Source organism: Elephas maximus, chromosome 12 (genome assembly GCF_024166365.1).
Source record: "Elephas maximus indicus isolate mEleMax1 chromosome 12, mEleMax1 primary haplotype, whole genome shotgun sequence".
NCBI lineage: Eukaryota > Metazoa > Chordata > Mammalia > Proboscidea > Elephantidae > Elephas > Elephas maximus.
This window is the reverse complement of record NC_064830.1, coordinates 62635211-62649714: the sequence shown is the minus strand read 5'-3', so window position 1 is coordinate 62649714 and position 14504 is coordinate 62635211. Positions and strand designations below refer to the sequence as shown.

General features: G+C 44.3%; 1 protein-coding gene across 1 annotated transcript in view; it reads right to left on the bottom strand.

Annotated features, from left to right (window-relative positions):
* The window catches only part of C12H16orf96 (chromosome 12 C16orf96 homolog), a 54129-nt gene extending 41175 nt beyond the window's left edge, over window positions 1-12954 (bottom strand). The window contains exon 1 of the mRNA XM_049903035.1: window positions 12535-12954. Within this exon, the coding sequence (XP_049758992.1) occupies window positions 12535-12954 (420 nt within the window). The remainder of the gene's footprint in view (window positions 1-12534) is intronic.
* Between the last annotated feature and the right edge of the window lie 1550 nt (window positions 12955-14504).

The window sequence follows — 14504 nt, the reverse complement described above, 5'->3', positions numbered from 1 at the left end:
CCCAAGGCCCATCTGACATCAGCAACGATAGTCCTTGTTCCATGTTCTCTTCTGAATCCAGCTTGAATTTCTGGGAGTTTCCTGTCAATGTACTACTGCAACCGCTTTTGAATTATCTTCAGCAAAATTCTACTTGCATGTGATATTAATGATATTGTTCGATAACTTCAGCATTTTGTTGGATTAACTTTCTTCGGAATGGGCACAAATATAGATCTCTTCCAGACAGCTGGCCAGGTAGCTGTCTTCCAAATTTCTTGGCATAGATGAGTGAGCACCTTCAGCACTGCATCCATTGGTTGAAACATTTCAATTGGTATTCTGTCAATTCCTGGAGCCTTGTTTTTTGCCAGTGCCTTCAGTGCAGCTTGGACTTCTATCCTTCAATACCATCTTGATCATATGCTTCCTCCCGAAATGGCTGAATATTGACCAATTCTTTTTGGTACAGCGACTCTGTGTATTCCTTCCATCTTCTTTTGATGGTGCCTGCGTCATTCAATATTTTGCCCATAGAATCCTTCAATATTATAACTTGAGGCTTAAATTTTTTCTTCAGTTCTTTCAGCTTGAGAAATTCTGAGCATGTTCTCCCCTTTGGTTTTCTAACTTCAGGTCTTTGCACATTTCATTACAATACTTTGTCTTCTTGAGCTGCCCTTTGAAATCTTCTGTTCACCTCTTTTACATCATCATTTCTTGAATTCACTTTCGTTTTTCTACATTCAAGAGCAAGTTTCAGAGTCTCTTCTGACATCCATTTTGGTCTTTTTTTTTTTCCTGTCTTTTTAATGACCTTTTCTTTTCTTCATGTATGCTGTCGTCCCACAACTTGTCTGGTATTTGGTCATTAGTGTCCAATACACCAAATCTGTTCTTGAGATAGTCTCTAAATTCAGGTGAGATGCTCAAGGTCTTACTTCGGCTCTCATTGACTTTTTCTAATTTTCTTCAGCTTCAGCTTGATCTTGCATATGAACAATTGATGGTCTGTTCCACAGTCGCCCCGGCCTTGTTCTGACTTTTTGATATTGAGCTTTTCCATCATCTCTTTCCACAGATGTAGTCGACCGATTCCTGTGTATTCCATCCAGCTTAACTTGTAAAGAATATCTGCCTTGAGCATTGTGCTCTTTTAAGAACTATCTATATGGGATCAAACTGACAACAGCAATTTCAAAGAATAGATAGGGAATTTAGAGGGTAGTGAGTTTGCTATGGGGGAGGAACAATTCAGGAAAGGAGGGTAAGAATGTTTGCACAACTTGAACAATGTGGTCAATGTCACTAAACTGTACATGTAGAAACTGTTGAATTTGTGTATGTGTTCTGCTGTGTATACTCTCAAAACAACAAAAAAGAAAATAAATTATTAAAAGAAAAAAGAAAACCCTACAGAGCACAGCTCTAGTCTGACACACGTAGGGTCTGACATCAACTCCATGGCAACTGGTTGGGTTCTTCCTATAACTACAGTACACATACAATAGGGTGGATGATTTCTCTAATTATGACTATCATATTTGCATCCTAAGTTTAAACTTCTTTTGTTTGGCAACCTATTTGCATACTTGGAAAATTCCCCTTTTCTTTCAAAGAGCTGTTTTAATATTTATAAAATATTTTAGTTTCATGGTTACATTCTATTCATGAATGTAATATGGATCCTCTATGTTTAAAAATACTTTGAGATTCAAACATATTATTTTAAAAAGAAATTCCCATTGACAGCGAGCAAGCTTCTGGCATATATTTTCAAGTTTCAGTCTTCATTAAATTGTCTAAACAATTTTTTTCTAAAGTAATACTTTGAAAAAAAAATGAATATACTTCACACCTACTAAGTTAGCTGTAAGGAGCCCAGGTTGCAAAATGGTTAAGCACTCAGCAGCTAACCAAAAGATTGCCGGTTTGAACCCATCAGCCACTCTGCCAGAGAAAAAACGTGGTGATCTGCTCCCTTAAGGAGCGCTTCTATTCTGTTATATACAGTCACCATGAGTTGGAATCAACTTGACGGCACACAACAACAAAAACGAGATAGGTATAACAAAAAAGACAAAATAACAAGTGTTTGTGAGGCTGTGGAGAAACTAGAACCCTCATAAATTGCTGGTGGGAATGTAAAATGGTACAGCTGCTTTGGAAGATGGTCAGCAGTTCCTCAAAATGCTAAACATAGAGTTATCATATGACCCAGCAATTCCACCTCTAGTTATATACCAAAAAGAAATGAAAACATATATCCACACAACACTTGTATACCAGTGTTCAAAGCACCAGTATTAGTAATAGCCAAAAAAAGTACAAACATTCCAAATGTCCATCAACTGATAAACAAAATGTGGTACATCCATACAGTGGAATATCATTTGGCTATAAAAATAATAAAGTACCAGTACAGGCTACAACATGGATGAACCTTGAAAACATACTAAGTCAAAGAAGAGAGGAAGAGGATGGTCAAGAATGGGCGTGACTGCTAATGATTATGTTGAAAATGTTCTAAAATTAGATTTTGGTAATGGTTGTACAACTCTGTGAAAATACTAAAACCACAGAATTCACTTTAAACGGATAAATTTTATGGTATGTGAAATATATCTCAATAAAGCAGTAAAAAAAATAGCATTTTTTGTTTTAGAAATAATTGGAGAAATTTCAACACTGTCTATTGGATGGTAATCAGGAGTTACTCTTAATTTTGTTGGGCATGATCATGGTATTACTAGATGAGTTTACAATGATCTTATCTACCATAGATGGAAAATGCTTTTTGGAGAAATCTGTCAGGTCCAGATTCCTCACCTATCTGCTAATGCTTCTCCGACTGAGGGTACCCCATGGACTAAAGAACCTGAGTAATAACTATTTCCATCTCACAAGGTTAAGTATTGGATTAAAAAAACTCAGTGCCGACCCTATAGGACAGAGTAGAACTGCCCCCATAGAGTTTCCAAGGAGCGCCTGGCGGATTTGAACTGCCAACCCTTTGGTTCGCAGCTATAGCACTTAACTACTACGCCACCAGGGTTTCCAGGAAATATGGCAGAAACTTACAGGCTGCTCCAAGGGTAATGGAGAAAGACTATTCTTTTTTTTGACAGGATGTTCTTTTAATGTTTCTTCTCTCTCTCTTTTATTGTACTTTTTAGATGAAGTATTACAGAGCAAAATAGTTTCCTGTTAAACAATTAACACACATACGATTTTGTGACATTAGTTGCCAACCCCACAACATGTCAACACTCTCCCCTTCTCAAACTTGGGTTCCCTGTTACCAGCTTTCCTTTCCCCTTCTACCTTCTAGTTCTTGCCCCTGGGCTGGTGTGCCCATTAGTCTCGTTTTGTTGTATGGGCCTATTTAATCTTTGGCTGAAGGGTAAACCTCAGGAGTGACTTCATGACTGAGTTAAAAGGGTGTCCAGAGGCCATACTCTCAGGGTTTTTCCAGTCTCTGTCAGACCAGTAGGTCTGTTTTTTGTGTGTGTGTGTGTGAGTTGGAATTTCATTCTACATTTTTCTCCAGCTCTGTCCAAGACCCTCTATTGTGATCCCTGTCAGAGCAATTTGTAGTGGTAGCCGGCACCATCTAGTTGTACTGGGCTCAATCTGATGGAGACTGTGGTAGTTGTGGTCCATTAGTTCTTTGGACTAATCTTTCCCTTGTGTATTTGGTTTTCTTCATTCTTCCTTGCTCCAGACGGGGTGAGACCAGTGAAGTATCTTAGACAGCTGCTCACAGCTTTTAAGACCACAGATGCTACTCACCAAAGTAGAATGTATAACGTTTTCTTTAGAAACTATGTTACGCCAATTGAGCTAAATGTTCCCCAAGTCTCGCTCTTTTTTTAAAATTGTGATTTAGGTGAAAGTTTACAAAATAAACTAGTTCCTCTTTCAAAAATTTATACACAAATTGTTTTGTGACATTAGTTGCAATCCCACATTGTATCAGCACTCTCCCCCTTTGCCTTTCCAGCCCGGGTTCCCTGGTTCCATTTGTTCAGTTTTCCTGTCCCTTCCTGCCTTCTCTTGTTTTGGGGAAGCTGTTATCCATTTGATCTCATATACTTGATTGATCTAAGAAGCACGTTCCTCACATGTATCATTGTTTGTTTTATAGGCCTGCCTGATCTTTCAGTTGAAAGGTAGAACAAGACTATTTTCTTGTATGGGGTGCTGCTCTCCCATGATAATGAACCATGTGATCCCCAACCTGCTATCTGACCTGGCCTGGAGATATGCCCTGGACTGTCTGTCCTAGGGTGGAAGGGGCTGGTAGAGGGAGGCTGTCTGAAAAGGTCAAGGTCTGGACTGTTTCAGAGGAAATATAAACAGGAAGGACCTATCCTCTCTGCCCAGGGTTCACAGACCACATTCAGGGCTTGGATGGGGCTGAGTTCGGGAAGAAGTGAGACCCAGAAAGTTGCCCTTTCTGGAAACTGTTCCAATGCCACACGGCAGCCAGGTGTGGGCATCGAAAGCTGGACTTGTCTGGACTCACAGCTTTCAGTCTCTCTGAAGAGGACTTCAACAATGCTAGGTTTGGTCCAAGGCTCCAGCGTTTACAGAGGCCTTTAGGCACCTGATAAGGGGCCCAAGGCAAACGCCCCCTCAGGCAACCACCTGGACTGGTACACACTCCATATCCAGGGCTTTGGCAAATGGGAATGCTAACCGTGTTTGGCTCCCAGGGAAATGAAAAATGAAAGCCCTTCACAGTACAGGGAGCAGGGAGAGGCCAGCAGAAGTGACAGTTATTTTCATTATTGCAGTTAACTCTGACCCTGATTCTCTAAACCCAGAGTGTTTTCAGTGCCCTTGACTTAGTTGCCTACTTCTGCCCTAATACAAATATCACAAGTGGGTGTCTTTAAAGAACAGAAATTTATTTTCACACAGTTCTGGAGGCTGCAAGTCCAAATCAGGGTCTTGGGTGTGTTGATTCCCTCCTTATCAGTAGCCCCGGGTATTCCTTGGTTCCTTGGCTAGTACGCAGGTCCTCACACAGTGTCTGTCTTCCCCCATGTGTATATGTGTGTCTATTCTGGTCTTTTTATAACTCAGAAGTGATTAGGTTTAGGATCCACCCTACGCTGGTTGTTGTTGTTACGTGCCATTGAGTTGGTTCCGACTCAGGGCAACCCTATGTATAACAGAAAGAAACTCTGCCCAGTCCTGCGCCATCTGGACACTCATTAGTATGGTTGAGCCCATTGTTGTAGCCACTGTGTAAATCCGTCTTGTCGAGGGTCTTTCTCTTTATACCTTATCAAGCATGGTGTCTTTCTCCAGGGACTGATTCCTTCTGATAACATATCCAAAGTACGGGAGATGAAGTCTCGCCATGCTCCCTTCCAAGAAGCACTTTGCCTGTACTCCTTCCAAGACAGACTTGTTTATTCTTCTGGCAGTCCATAATATATTTAATATTCTTCACCAACACCATAATTCAAAGGCATCAATTCTTCTTTAGTCTTCCTCATTCATTGTCCAGCTTTCACATGTATATGAGGCAACTGAAAATACCATGGCTTGAGTCAGGCCTGCCATGGTCCTCAAAATGACATCTTTGCTTTTTAACACTTGAAAGAAGTCTTTGCAGCAGACGTGCCCAAAGCAATTCGTTGTTTGATTTCTAGACTGCTGCTTCTGTGGGCATTGATTGTAGATTCAAGTAAAATGAACTCCTTGACAAATCAATTTTTTCTTCATTTATCATTATTTTGCTTATTGGTCCAGTAATGATAATTTTTATTTTCTTCATGTTAAGGTGTAATCCACAGTGAAGGCTGTAGTTTTTGATCATATCTGTAAGTGCTTCAAGTCCTCTTAGCTTCCAGCAAGCAAGGTTGTGTCATCAGCATAACGTAGGTTGTTAATGAGTCTTCCTCTAATCCTGATGCCCCATTCTTCTTAAGGGAGTCCAGCTTCTCAGATTATTTGCTCAGCGTACAGATTGAGTAAGTATGGTGAAAGGATACAACTCTGATGCACACCTTTCCTGGTTTTAAACCATGCAGTATCCCTTTGTTCTGTTCCAATGACTGCCTCTTGATCTATGTACAGGTTCCACATGAGTACAATTATGTGTTCTGGAATTCCCATTCTTCCCAATGTTACCCATAATCTGTTAAAATCCACATAGTCGATTGCTTTTGCATGGTCAATAAAACACAGGTAAACATCTTTCTGGTGTTCTCTGCTTTTAGCCAAGATCCATCTGACATCAGCAATGATATCCCTTGTTCCATGTCCTCTTCTGAATCCAGCTTGACTTTTCGGCAGTTCCCTGTCAATGTATTGCTATAGCCATTTAAGATTATCTTCAGCAAAATTTTACTTTCATGTGATATTAATGATATTGTTCAATAATTTCCACATTTTGTTGGATCACTTTTCTTTGGAATGCACACAAATATGGATCTCTTCCAGTAGGTTGGTCAGGTAGCTATCTTCCAAATTTCTTGGCACAGACGAGTGAGCGCTTCCACCATTGCATCCATTTATTGAAACATCTCAATTGGTATTCCATCAATTCCTGGAGCCTTGTTTTTCACCAATGCCTTTGGTGCAGCTTGGACTTTTTCCTTCAGTACCATCAGTTCTTGATCATATGGTATCTCCTGAAATGGCTGAATGTTGACCAATTCTTTTTGGTACAGTGACTTTGTGTATTCTTCCATCTTTTTTTTGATGCTTCCTCCGTTGCTCAGTATTTTGTGCATAGAATCCTTCAATATTGGAACTTAAGGCTTGAATTTTTTCTTCCATTCTTTCAGCCTGAGAAATTCTGAGTGTATTCTTCTCTTTTGGTTTTCTAACTCCGGGTCTTTGCACATTTCATTATAATACTTTACTTTGTCTTCTCGAGTCGCCCTTTGAAATCTTCTGTTCGGCTCTTTCACGTCATTTTTTTCCATTCACTTTAGCTACTCCGTTTAAGAGTGCATGTTTGATCACTTTGACTGCAGAAGTTGGTAAAAATCTCCAGGTAGGATATACATTAGTGGTTGGTGTGTAAATTTGAATAACAGTCATATTAACTGCTCTTCCTTATAAGTGTATGGATATTATTCTATCACTGACAGCGTTATACTTCAGGATAGATCTTGAAATGATCTTTTTGATGATGAATGTGACAACATTCCTCTTCAATTTGTCATTCCCAGCATAGCAGACCATATCACTGTCCAATTAAAAATGGCCAATAGCAGTCCATTTCAGCTCACTAATGCCTAGGATATCGGTTTGTGCATTCCATTTCATTTTTGACCATTTCCAATTTTCTTAGATTCACACTTCATATATTCCACGTTCCGATTATTAATGAATGTTTGCAGCTGTTTCTTCTTATTTTGAGTCAGGCCACATCAGCAAATGAAGGTCCCAAAAACTTGACTCTATCTACGTCATGAAGTAGGAGGCAGCTACTTTGAGGAGGCATCTCTTCCCCAGTCGTCCTTTGAGTGCCTTCCAACCTGAGGGGGTCATCTTTCAGCTCTATATCAGATAATGTTCTGCTGTTATTCATAAGGTTTTCACTGGCCAGTTTTTTCAGAACTAGACTGCCAGGTCCTTCTTCCTAGTCTGTCTTAGTTTGGAAGCTCCACTGAAACCTGTCCACCATGGGTGACCCTGCTGGTATTTGAAATACAAGTGGCATAGCTTCTAGCATCACACCAAATGCAAGCTACCACAGTATTTTAAACTGACAGATGAGTAGTGGCCTACACTGGCATGACACCATTAATACAACAAAAGAAAAACCCTATTTCCAAACAGGATCACACCCATAGGTATAAAGGCCAGGAATTTAACATGCATTTTGGGTGGACACAATTCAATCTTTTATAGCTTTTAAATTATGTTATGAAATTCTCAGAACATCTATTTAAATTTAAAAGCATTCCAATTTGTATGAAATAGAGCAGGAGTTTTTTCTTGAGGGATGTCTTAGTTATCCAGTGCTGCTATAACAGAAATACTACAAGAGGATGGCTTTTACAAAGAGAAATTTATTCTCTCACAACCTAGTAGGCTACAAGTCCAAATTTAGGGCATCAGCTCCAGGGGAATGCTTTCTCTCTTTGTTGGCTCTGGAGGAAGGTCTTTGTCAACAATCTTCCCCTGGTCGAGGAGCTTCTCAGCACAGGGACCCCAAGTCCAAAGGACATGCTGTTCTCCTGGCTATTGTTTGTTGATGGTATGAGGTCCCCATGTCTCTCTGCTCACTCGTCTCTTCTATATCTCAAAAGAGATTGGCTCAAGACACAACTCAATCTTGTAGACTGAATCCTGCCTCATTAACATGACTGCCGATAATTCCATCTCATCAACATCATGGAGATAGGATTCATAACATATAGGAAAATCACATCGGATGACAAAATGGTGGACAATCATACAATACTAGGAATCATGACCTAGGCATACTGATACACATACATTTTTGCGGGACACAATGCAATCCATGACAGTGCAGTAAAATAAAAAAAAGATAACAGGTTGTTAAAATCTCTCCAAACCCGGGACCCAGAAGTTTATTTACGAAAACAGGGTTAGACAGAATGACAGTTCATGTTGTCCCACATTATCTCCTCTGCAGCTGACCCAGGGTTGTTACTACAGATGAGCACACCAGGGCCTCGATGACACAGACTGCAGCTCCCAAGTGCAGCTCTGTAAAACACAAGGGTGCTGCCGAGATGCTGAAACGGGGTGGGGGCTGGGCCTGGGGATCTGCAACTTTGGAGAAACTCCCTGGGTGTGCCTGGGCTGGATACCCCAGGGATTACAGGGTCAAGATTTGGAGAGCCCAGCTGGGAGCCCAAGTTTTCTGACCCTGGGGTTCTAAACTGGGAGTGATTTTGTCTCCCCCTGCTCCACCGTGGGCATTTGGCAATGTCTAGAGACATTTTTTAGGAATCCCTGGTTGGCATAAACAGTTAAGTGCTTGACTACTAGCCAAAAGGCTGGCAGTTCGAACCCACCCAGAGGCGCCTTGGAGGACAGGCCTGGTGATCTGCTTCTTAAAGGTCACAGACTTGAAAACCCTGTGAGGTAGTTGCACTTTACACACATGGAGACGCCATGAGTTGGAGTCAACTCAGTGGCAACTAATAATAACACAGAGACATTTTTGATTGACCCAACTCAGCGGTTGCTACTGACATCTAGTGGGTGGAGGCTAGGCATGATGCTCAATACCCTACAGTGCACAGGATACCCCCCACCCCAAGAATTATCTGGCCGTAGATGTCAATAGAGTCAAGGCTGGGAAACTCTGTAATGTAACCCACAAGCTCCCCAAGTCTGGTGGAGCACTATCCAATGGCACCAGCCCAAGTGGGCCACATGTATGGATCCCCAGGAACCTTCTCTCTCTCTCACCAGTGCCTGCCCTTATTTCCTGGGCCCCATTCGCCCTGTCTGGGGTTGGGGGGTGAGGAGGCCTGTGGGCTTCTGCTTCCTCAGTTGGGGCTGGTTCTCTGGAGGGGGGCCCAGTAGGGCAGCAAAAGACAATAACCTGGCTGGCCAGCCCAGAGAAAGGTGTGGAGGGGGCACCAACAGGTGAGCCCAGCTCTCCACGTACTGGGTCTGCCACCACCTGAGGGGCACCCTGATTGGCTAGTAGGTGCAGACACTTAGCTAATCAGCTTGCACCATCCTAGACCCCAAAACCATGGCAACCCTAACAATGGGGCATTGTGCTAACCCCTGGGAACCTCAGTCACGCAGGGCAGGGCGACAGTCTCCAACACTGGAGACATCCCTCAGTTGCATGGAGACCTCTGGGCACTGTCCGGCCAGGTCCAAACCTGTCTGCAAGTCCCTCTTCCTCATAAGCTTCTCAAAGTCCCATACATTCTAGAACATTCATCCATCAAGGGGCCTACCCCTGGGAGGCTGGCTCCTCCGGACACTCTCCTTCTCTGAGGAACAGCCAACAGGACCATCCCTTCCTCTCCAAAAGTGCCCTGTGCTCCCCCTGCTTCCTTTGCTAGGAAGTCCCTCTTTCTGCTCTCTCTGCCCACAGGAATTACATCCACCTCTCCTGGCCAACAAGTCTTCAGGGGGTTGCAAACGGTTAAGCACAAGATACTAGCTATAAAGGTTGGCAGTTTGAACCCACCCAGAGGCACCTCGGAAGACAGGCCTGGCAGTCTGCTTCTGAAAGGTCACAGCCTTGAAAATCCTACGGAGCAGTTATACTCTGGCACAGGTTGGGTCTCCAGGAGTTTTAATCAACTTAATGGCAACTAACAATTCCAGGGCCATTCCTGCTGCTTTCACCCCACCTCCCTTCTGATACTCTGTCCCTAGTCCTCTCTGTGGGGCACCTTGCAGTGGTCCCCAGGGTGATGAGTGTCCTCTGTCTGGCCCTGCACACCCCACCCTCCAGCCTCCTCCACCTGCTCTGTGCCTGGAGGCTAGCCCACAAGGACTGCACCCACCAGACCCCCTTGCCCTCTAACTTCCGATCCTCTGAGCTGGCCAACGGGAGGATGAGAGGAGAGGCCTTCCCTTGGATGTTCTGGTGACACAGACAGTTGTGGCAACCTAGGAAGCAGCCGCATGCCTCACCCTGTCCCCGACCTGGCCGCACTCCTGGTCCGAACCTGCTAGCCCTCCCCCCGAGCCTGGCCTTGGAGAATCCCATCCATCCTCTCTTTGTCCAACCTTTACCTCTCCTCTGTATGTTTTCAGGGAATGAGGCAATTTATCCTCTGCAAGACTGAGGGCTGTAGGGCAGGGACACCCTCTCTGAACCGAGGACTTGGCCCAAAGCCTAGCATGTAGCAGGTATGCTATAGGTACAATTGGCTGAGTCATGGCCCTCCAAAGATGTCCACGGCCTAATCCTTGGAACCTGTGTATATGGTACCTTACATGACCAAAGGGACTTTGCAGTTGTGATGAAGCTAAGGCTCTTGCGATGGGGAGATTGAGCTGAATTATCCAGGTAAGTCTCAGGTACTCAATCACAAGGGTCCGTAAAAGAAGAAGGTACTAGGATCAGAGTGAGAGAAAGAAGATGTAAAGATGGAAGCAGAAGTCAGAGAGAGGCTAGGAGATGCTATGCTGCTGGATCTTGAAGGTGGAGGAAGTGCCATGAGCCAAGGTCTCTAGAGGCTAGAAAAGGCAAGGAAATGGATTCTCCCCTGTTGTTGTTGCTAGGTGCCGCTGAGTCGATTCGAATTCGTAGCGACCACATAGAACACAGTAGAACTGGGGTTTCCTACTGTGAAATCTTTACGGGAGCAGATCGCCAGGTCTTTTCTCCCATGGAACGGCTGGTGAGTTTGAATCACCGACCTTTCAGTTAGCAGCCAGGCACTTAACCACTGCACCACCAGGGCTCCTGATTCTCCGCTAGGGCCTCCAGAAACCTTGATTTTAGCCCCCCCGAAAAAAAAAACAAACCTGTTGCCATCGAGTCAATTCTGACTCATAGCAACCCTGCAGGACAGAGTAGAACTACCCCACAGAGTTTCCAATGAGCGCCTGGTGGATTTGAAGTGCCAACCTTTTGGTAAGCAGCTATAGCACTTAATCACTATGCCATCAGGGTTTCTGATTTTAGCCCAGGGAGACTCATTTGGGACTTCTGGCCTCCAGAACTGCAAGATAATAAATTCATGTTGTTTAAGCCACCAAGTTGTGACACAACAAGAAACTAACACAGCAGGTAACAATAATAACAGTTAAGATTTACTTGGCCCTTGTCAGGTGTCAATAATTCTTTACCTCGTTTAACCCGCACAACAACCCGATCAGGTATTACTATTATTTTCTCCACATTATGGAAAAGAAAATTGAGGTGAAAGAGGTGGATAATGCTCCTTTCCCCCTCTTTACGCAGCTACTTTTTATAGCTTTTTTATCCATTTGCTTTCTGTCTCTTCTCCCCCACTAGGCCACGAGCTCCTGTTCACATCACAACCCCAGTGACTAACATGGAACCTCTCCCATGGTGGGCCCTTCATTAATATTTGACGGAGGATGTGAGCTGGGGGCGGGGCCTTAGTTCTCTTTGATTCCAAGGTCCTGTTCTTCCCCCTCTGTGGTAAGGGGCTGTTATTATTAGTTGCTGTTGAGTCAATTCTGACTCATGGCGACCCAAGTGACAGAAAAGAACCATCCCATAGGGTTTCCTAGGCTGTAATCTTTACAGAAGCAGACTGCCAGAACTTTCTCCTAAGGAGCTACTGGGTAGATTCAAACTGTTGACCTTTCAACTGGCAACCGAGTGAGCACTTAACCTTTGTGCCACCCGGGCTCTTTGTCATAAGAGAAGGGCTCATCAAATGAGGCCACATGGGAGTGGGAGGCAGGATGTTTGGTTATACACTCACCTGCTAACTGAAAGGTTGGTGGTTCAAACCTACCCATCAGGGTTTTCTACAAGAGAAAAACCTGATGATCTGCTCCTGTAAATATTGCAGCCCAGAAACCCTTATAGGGCAGTTCTACCCTGTCAGTGGCAGAAAAGGGTACTGGAAGTGTTCTAGAGGCTGGGTGGCTTACTTTTTCCATGGCTTCTTCATTGCCCTGCACCATCTTCCGGAGCTTTATGAGGTTCCATAGATCGTGGACGGGCTTGTTGGTTCCCTGGCTGGCCTCCAGCAGTTGGGAAGTGGAGGGCAGCTCCCGTGGCATGGCCAGTTGGTTCTCTAACTTGTCGATGCGACTCACCACATGGTCAAAGACGTTGCTGAGCCTCTTCATGGGGTTCAGGATGGGCTGGGTATCTCCTTCCCTGGGCATGAGCACCACCTGCGAGGTCTGGAGGAAGTCCTCATCCCCTGAGAGGGCCTTCCTCAGCTCAGCCATGTGGATGTGCTCCAGGATGCCGTGGAGCAGCAGGTGCAGGGCCTGGAAGTTCACCACCCCACCCTGCGGGATGGCGATATTCACCAGCTCAGCAAACGTGAGCGAGAAACTCATTCTGTAGGCAGGGGCTGCTGGGCCGGGGTGCTGGGAGAACTTGGGGACCAGTGGTTGCTTTCTGTGGTCCCAGAGAGCTGGATGGATGAGTCCTCAGAAGTCTGGGGAGGTGACGAGCGACAGCGGTCAAGGAGAAAATGGCATCTGTCTTGGCTGGAGCTCGGGTCAGAGTTTCTGCTGGTTGCTAGGACACCAAGGAACGTGGACAAGTAAGCGTGCTTCCAAGAGCAGAGTTGGCCAGGTGCTCTGGGGTGAGCCTGGCCCGGAATAGGTGCTCAGTTAATATGTGATGAAGGTTTGAATAGGTGAATAGCTGGCCCTTTGATTCCAGCCCTGCGGTTACAAAATACTGATGAACCCTTCCAAGAAATGAGTAGAAAAGGCACTAGAGAGGCAGCTTGCTCCTCGGAAGGCCCTAGAATCAGCACAGAAGACAATGTTCCTGGAGTTAGGAAAGCTAGTTTAAGAGAAAAGGAGCTGTAATGAAAAGAGTCTGATGAACTTATCTGATTTCTGGACATTGGCCAAATGGCCCATCCCCTCTGCCCAGGCCCTGAGACCACATTCAAGACTTGGATGGGGAGTTCAGGAAGAAGTGAGTCCCAGAAAGCTGACATTGCTCGAAGCCATCCCAAAGGCACATTCAGCCAGCTGTGGGCAATCAAAGCTGGACTTGTCCGGACCCACAGCTTTCACTCTCTCTGAAGAGGGCTTCAAGAACACTAGGTTTGGTCCATGGCTCCAGTGTTTACAGAGGCCTTGAGGGGCCTGATAAGCGGCCCAAGGCAAACACCACCTCAGGCAACCAGCTGGACTGGTACACACTCCATGTATAGGGTGCAGGGAGAGGCCAGAGGAAGTGACAGTTATTTCCATTATTGCAGTAATTCTGACCCTGATTCTCTAAACCCAAAGTGTCTTCAGTGCCCCTAGCTTAGTTGCCTACTGTTGGCTTTGTATAAATGTCCTTTATTACAGTGAGGAATTTTCCTTCTATTCCTATTTTGCTGAGAGCTTTCATCATGAATGGGTGTTGGACTTTGTCAAATGCCTCTTCTGCATCAATTGTTAAGATCATGTGGTTCTTGTCTTTTGTTTTATCTGATGGATTACATTGATTGTTTTTCTAATGTTGAACCATAATCAAAACCAAACGCAGTGCCATCAAGTTGATTCCGACTCATAGCGACCCTATAGGACAGAGTAGAACTGCCCCATAGTCTCCAAGGAGCACCTGCTGGATTCGAACTGCTGACCCTTTGGTTCACAGCTGTAGCACTTAACCACTACGCCATCAGGTTTTCCCATGCACACCTGGTAGGAATCCCACTTGCTCATGGTGAATTATTTTTTTTTGATACGTTGTTGAATTCTATTGGCTAGAATTCTTTGAGGATTTTTGGGTCTAAGTTCATAAGGGATATTGGTCTGTAATTTTCTTTTTTTGTGGTGTCTTTACCTGGTTTTGGTATCAGGGTTATGCTGGCTTCATAGAATGAGTTTGGGAGTATTCCATCTCTCTATGCGCTGAAATACCTTTAGTAGTTGTG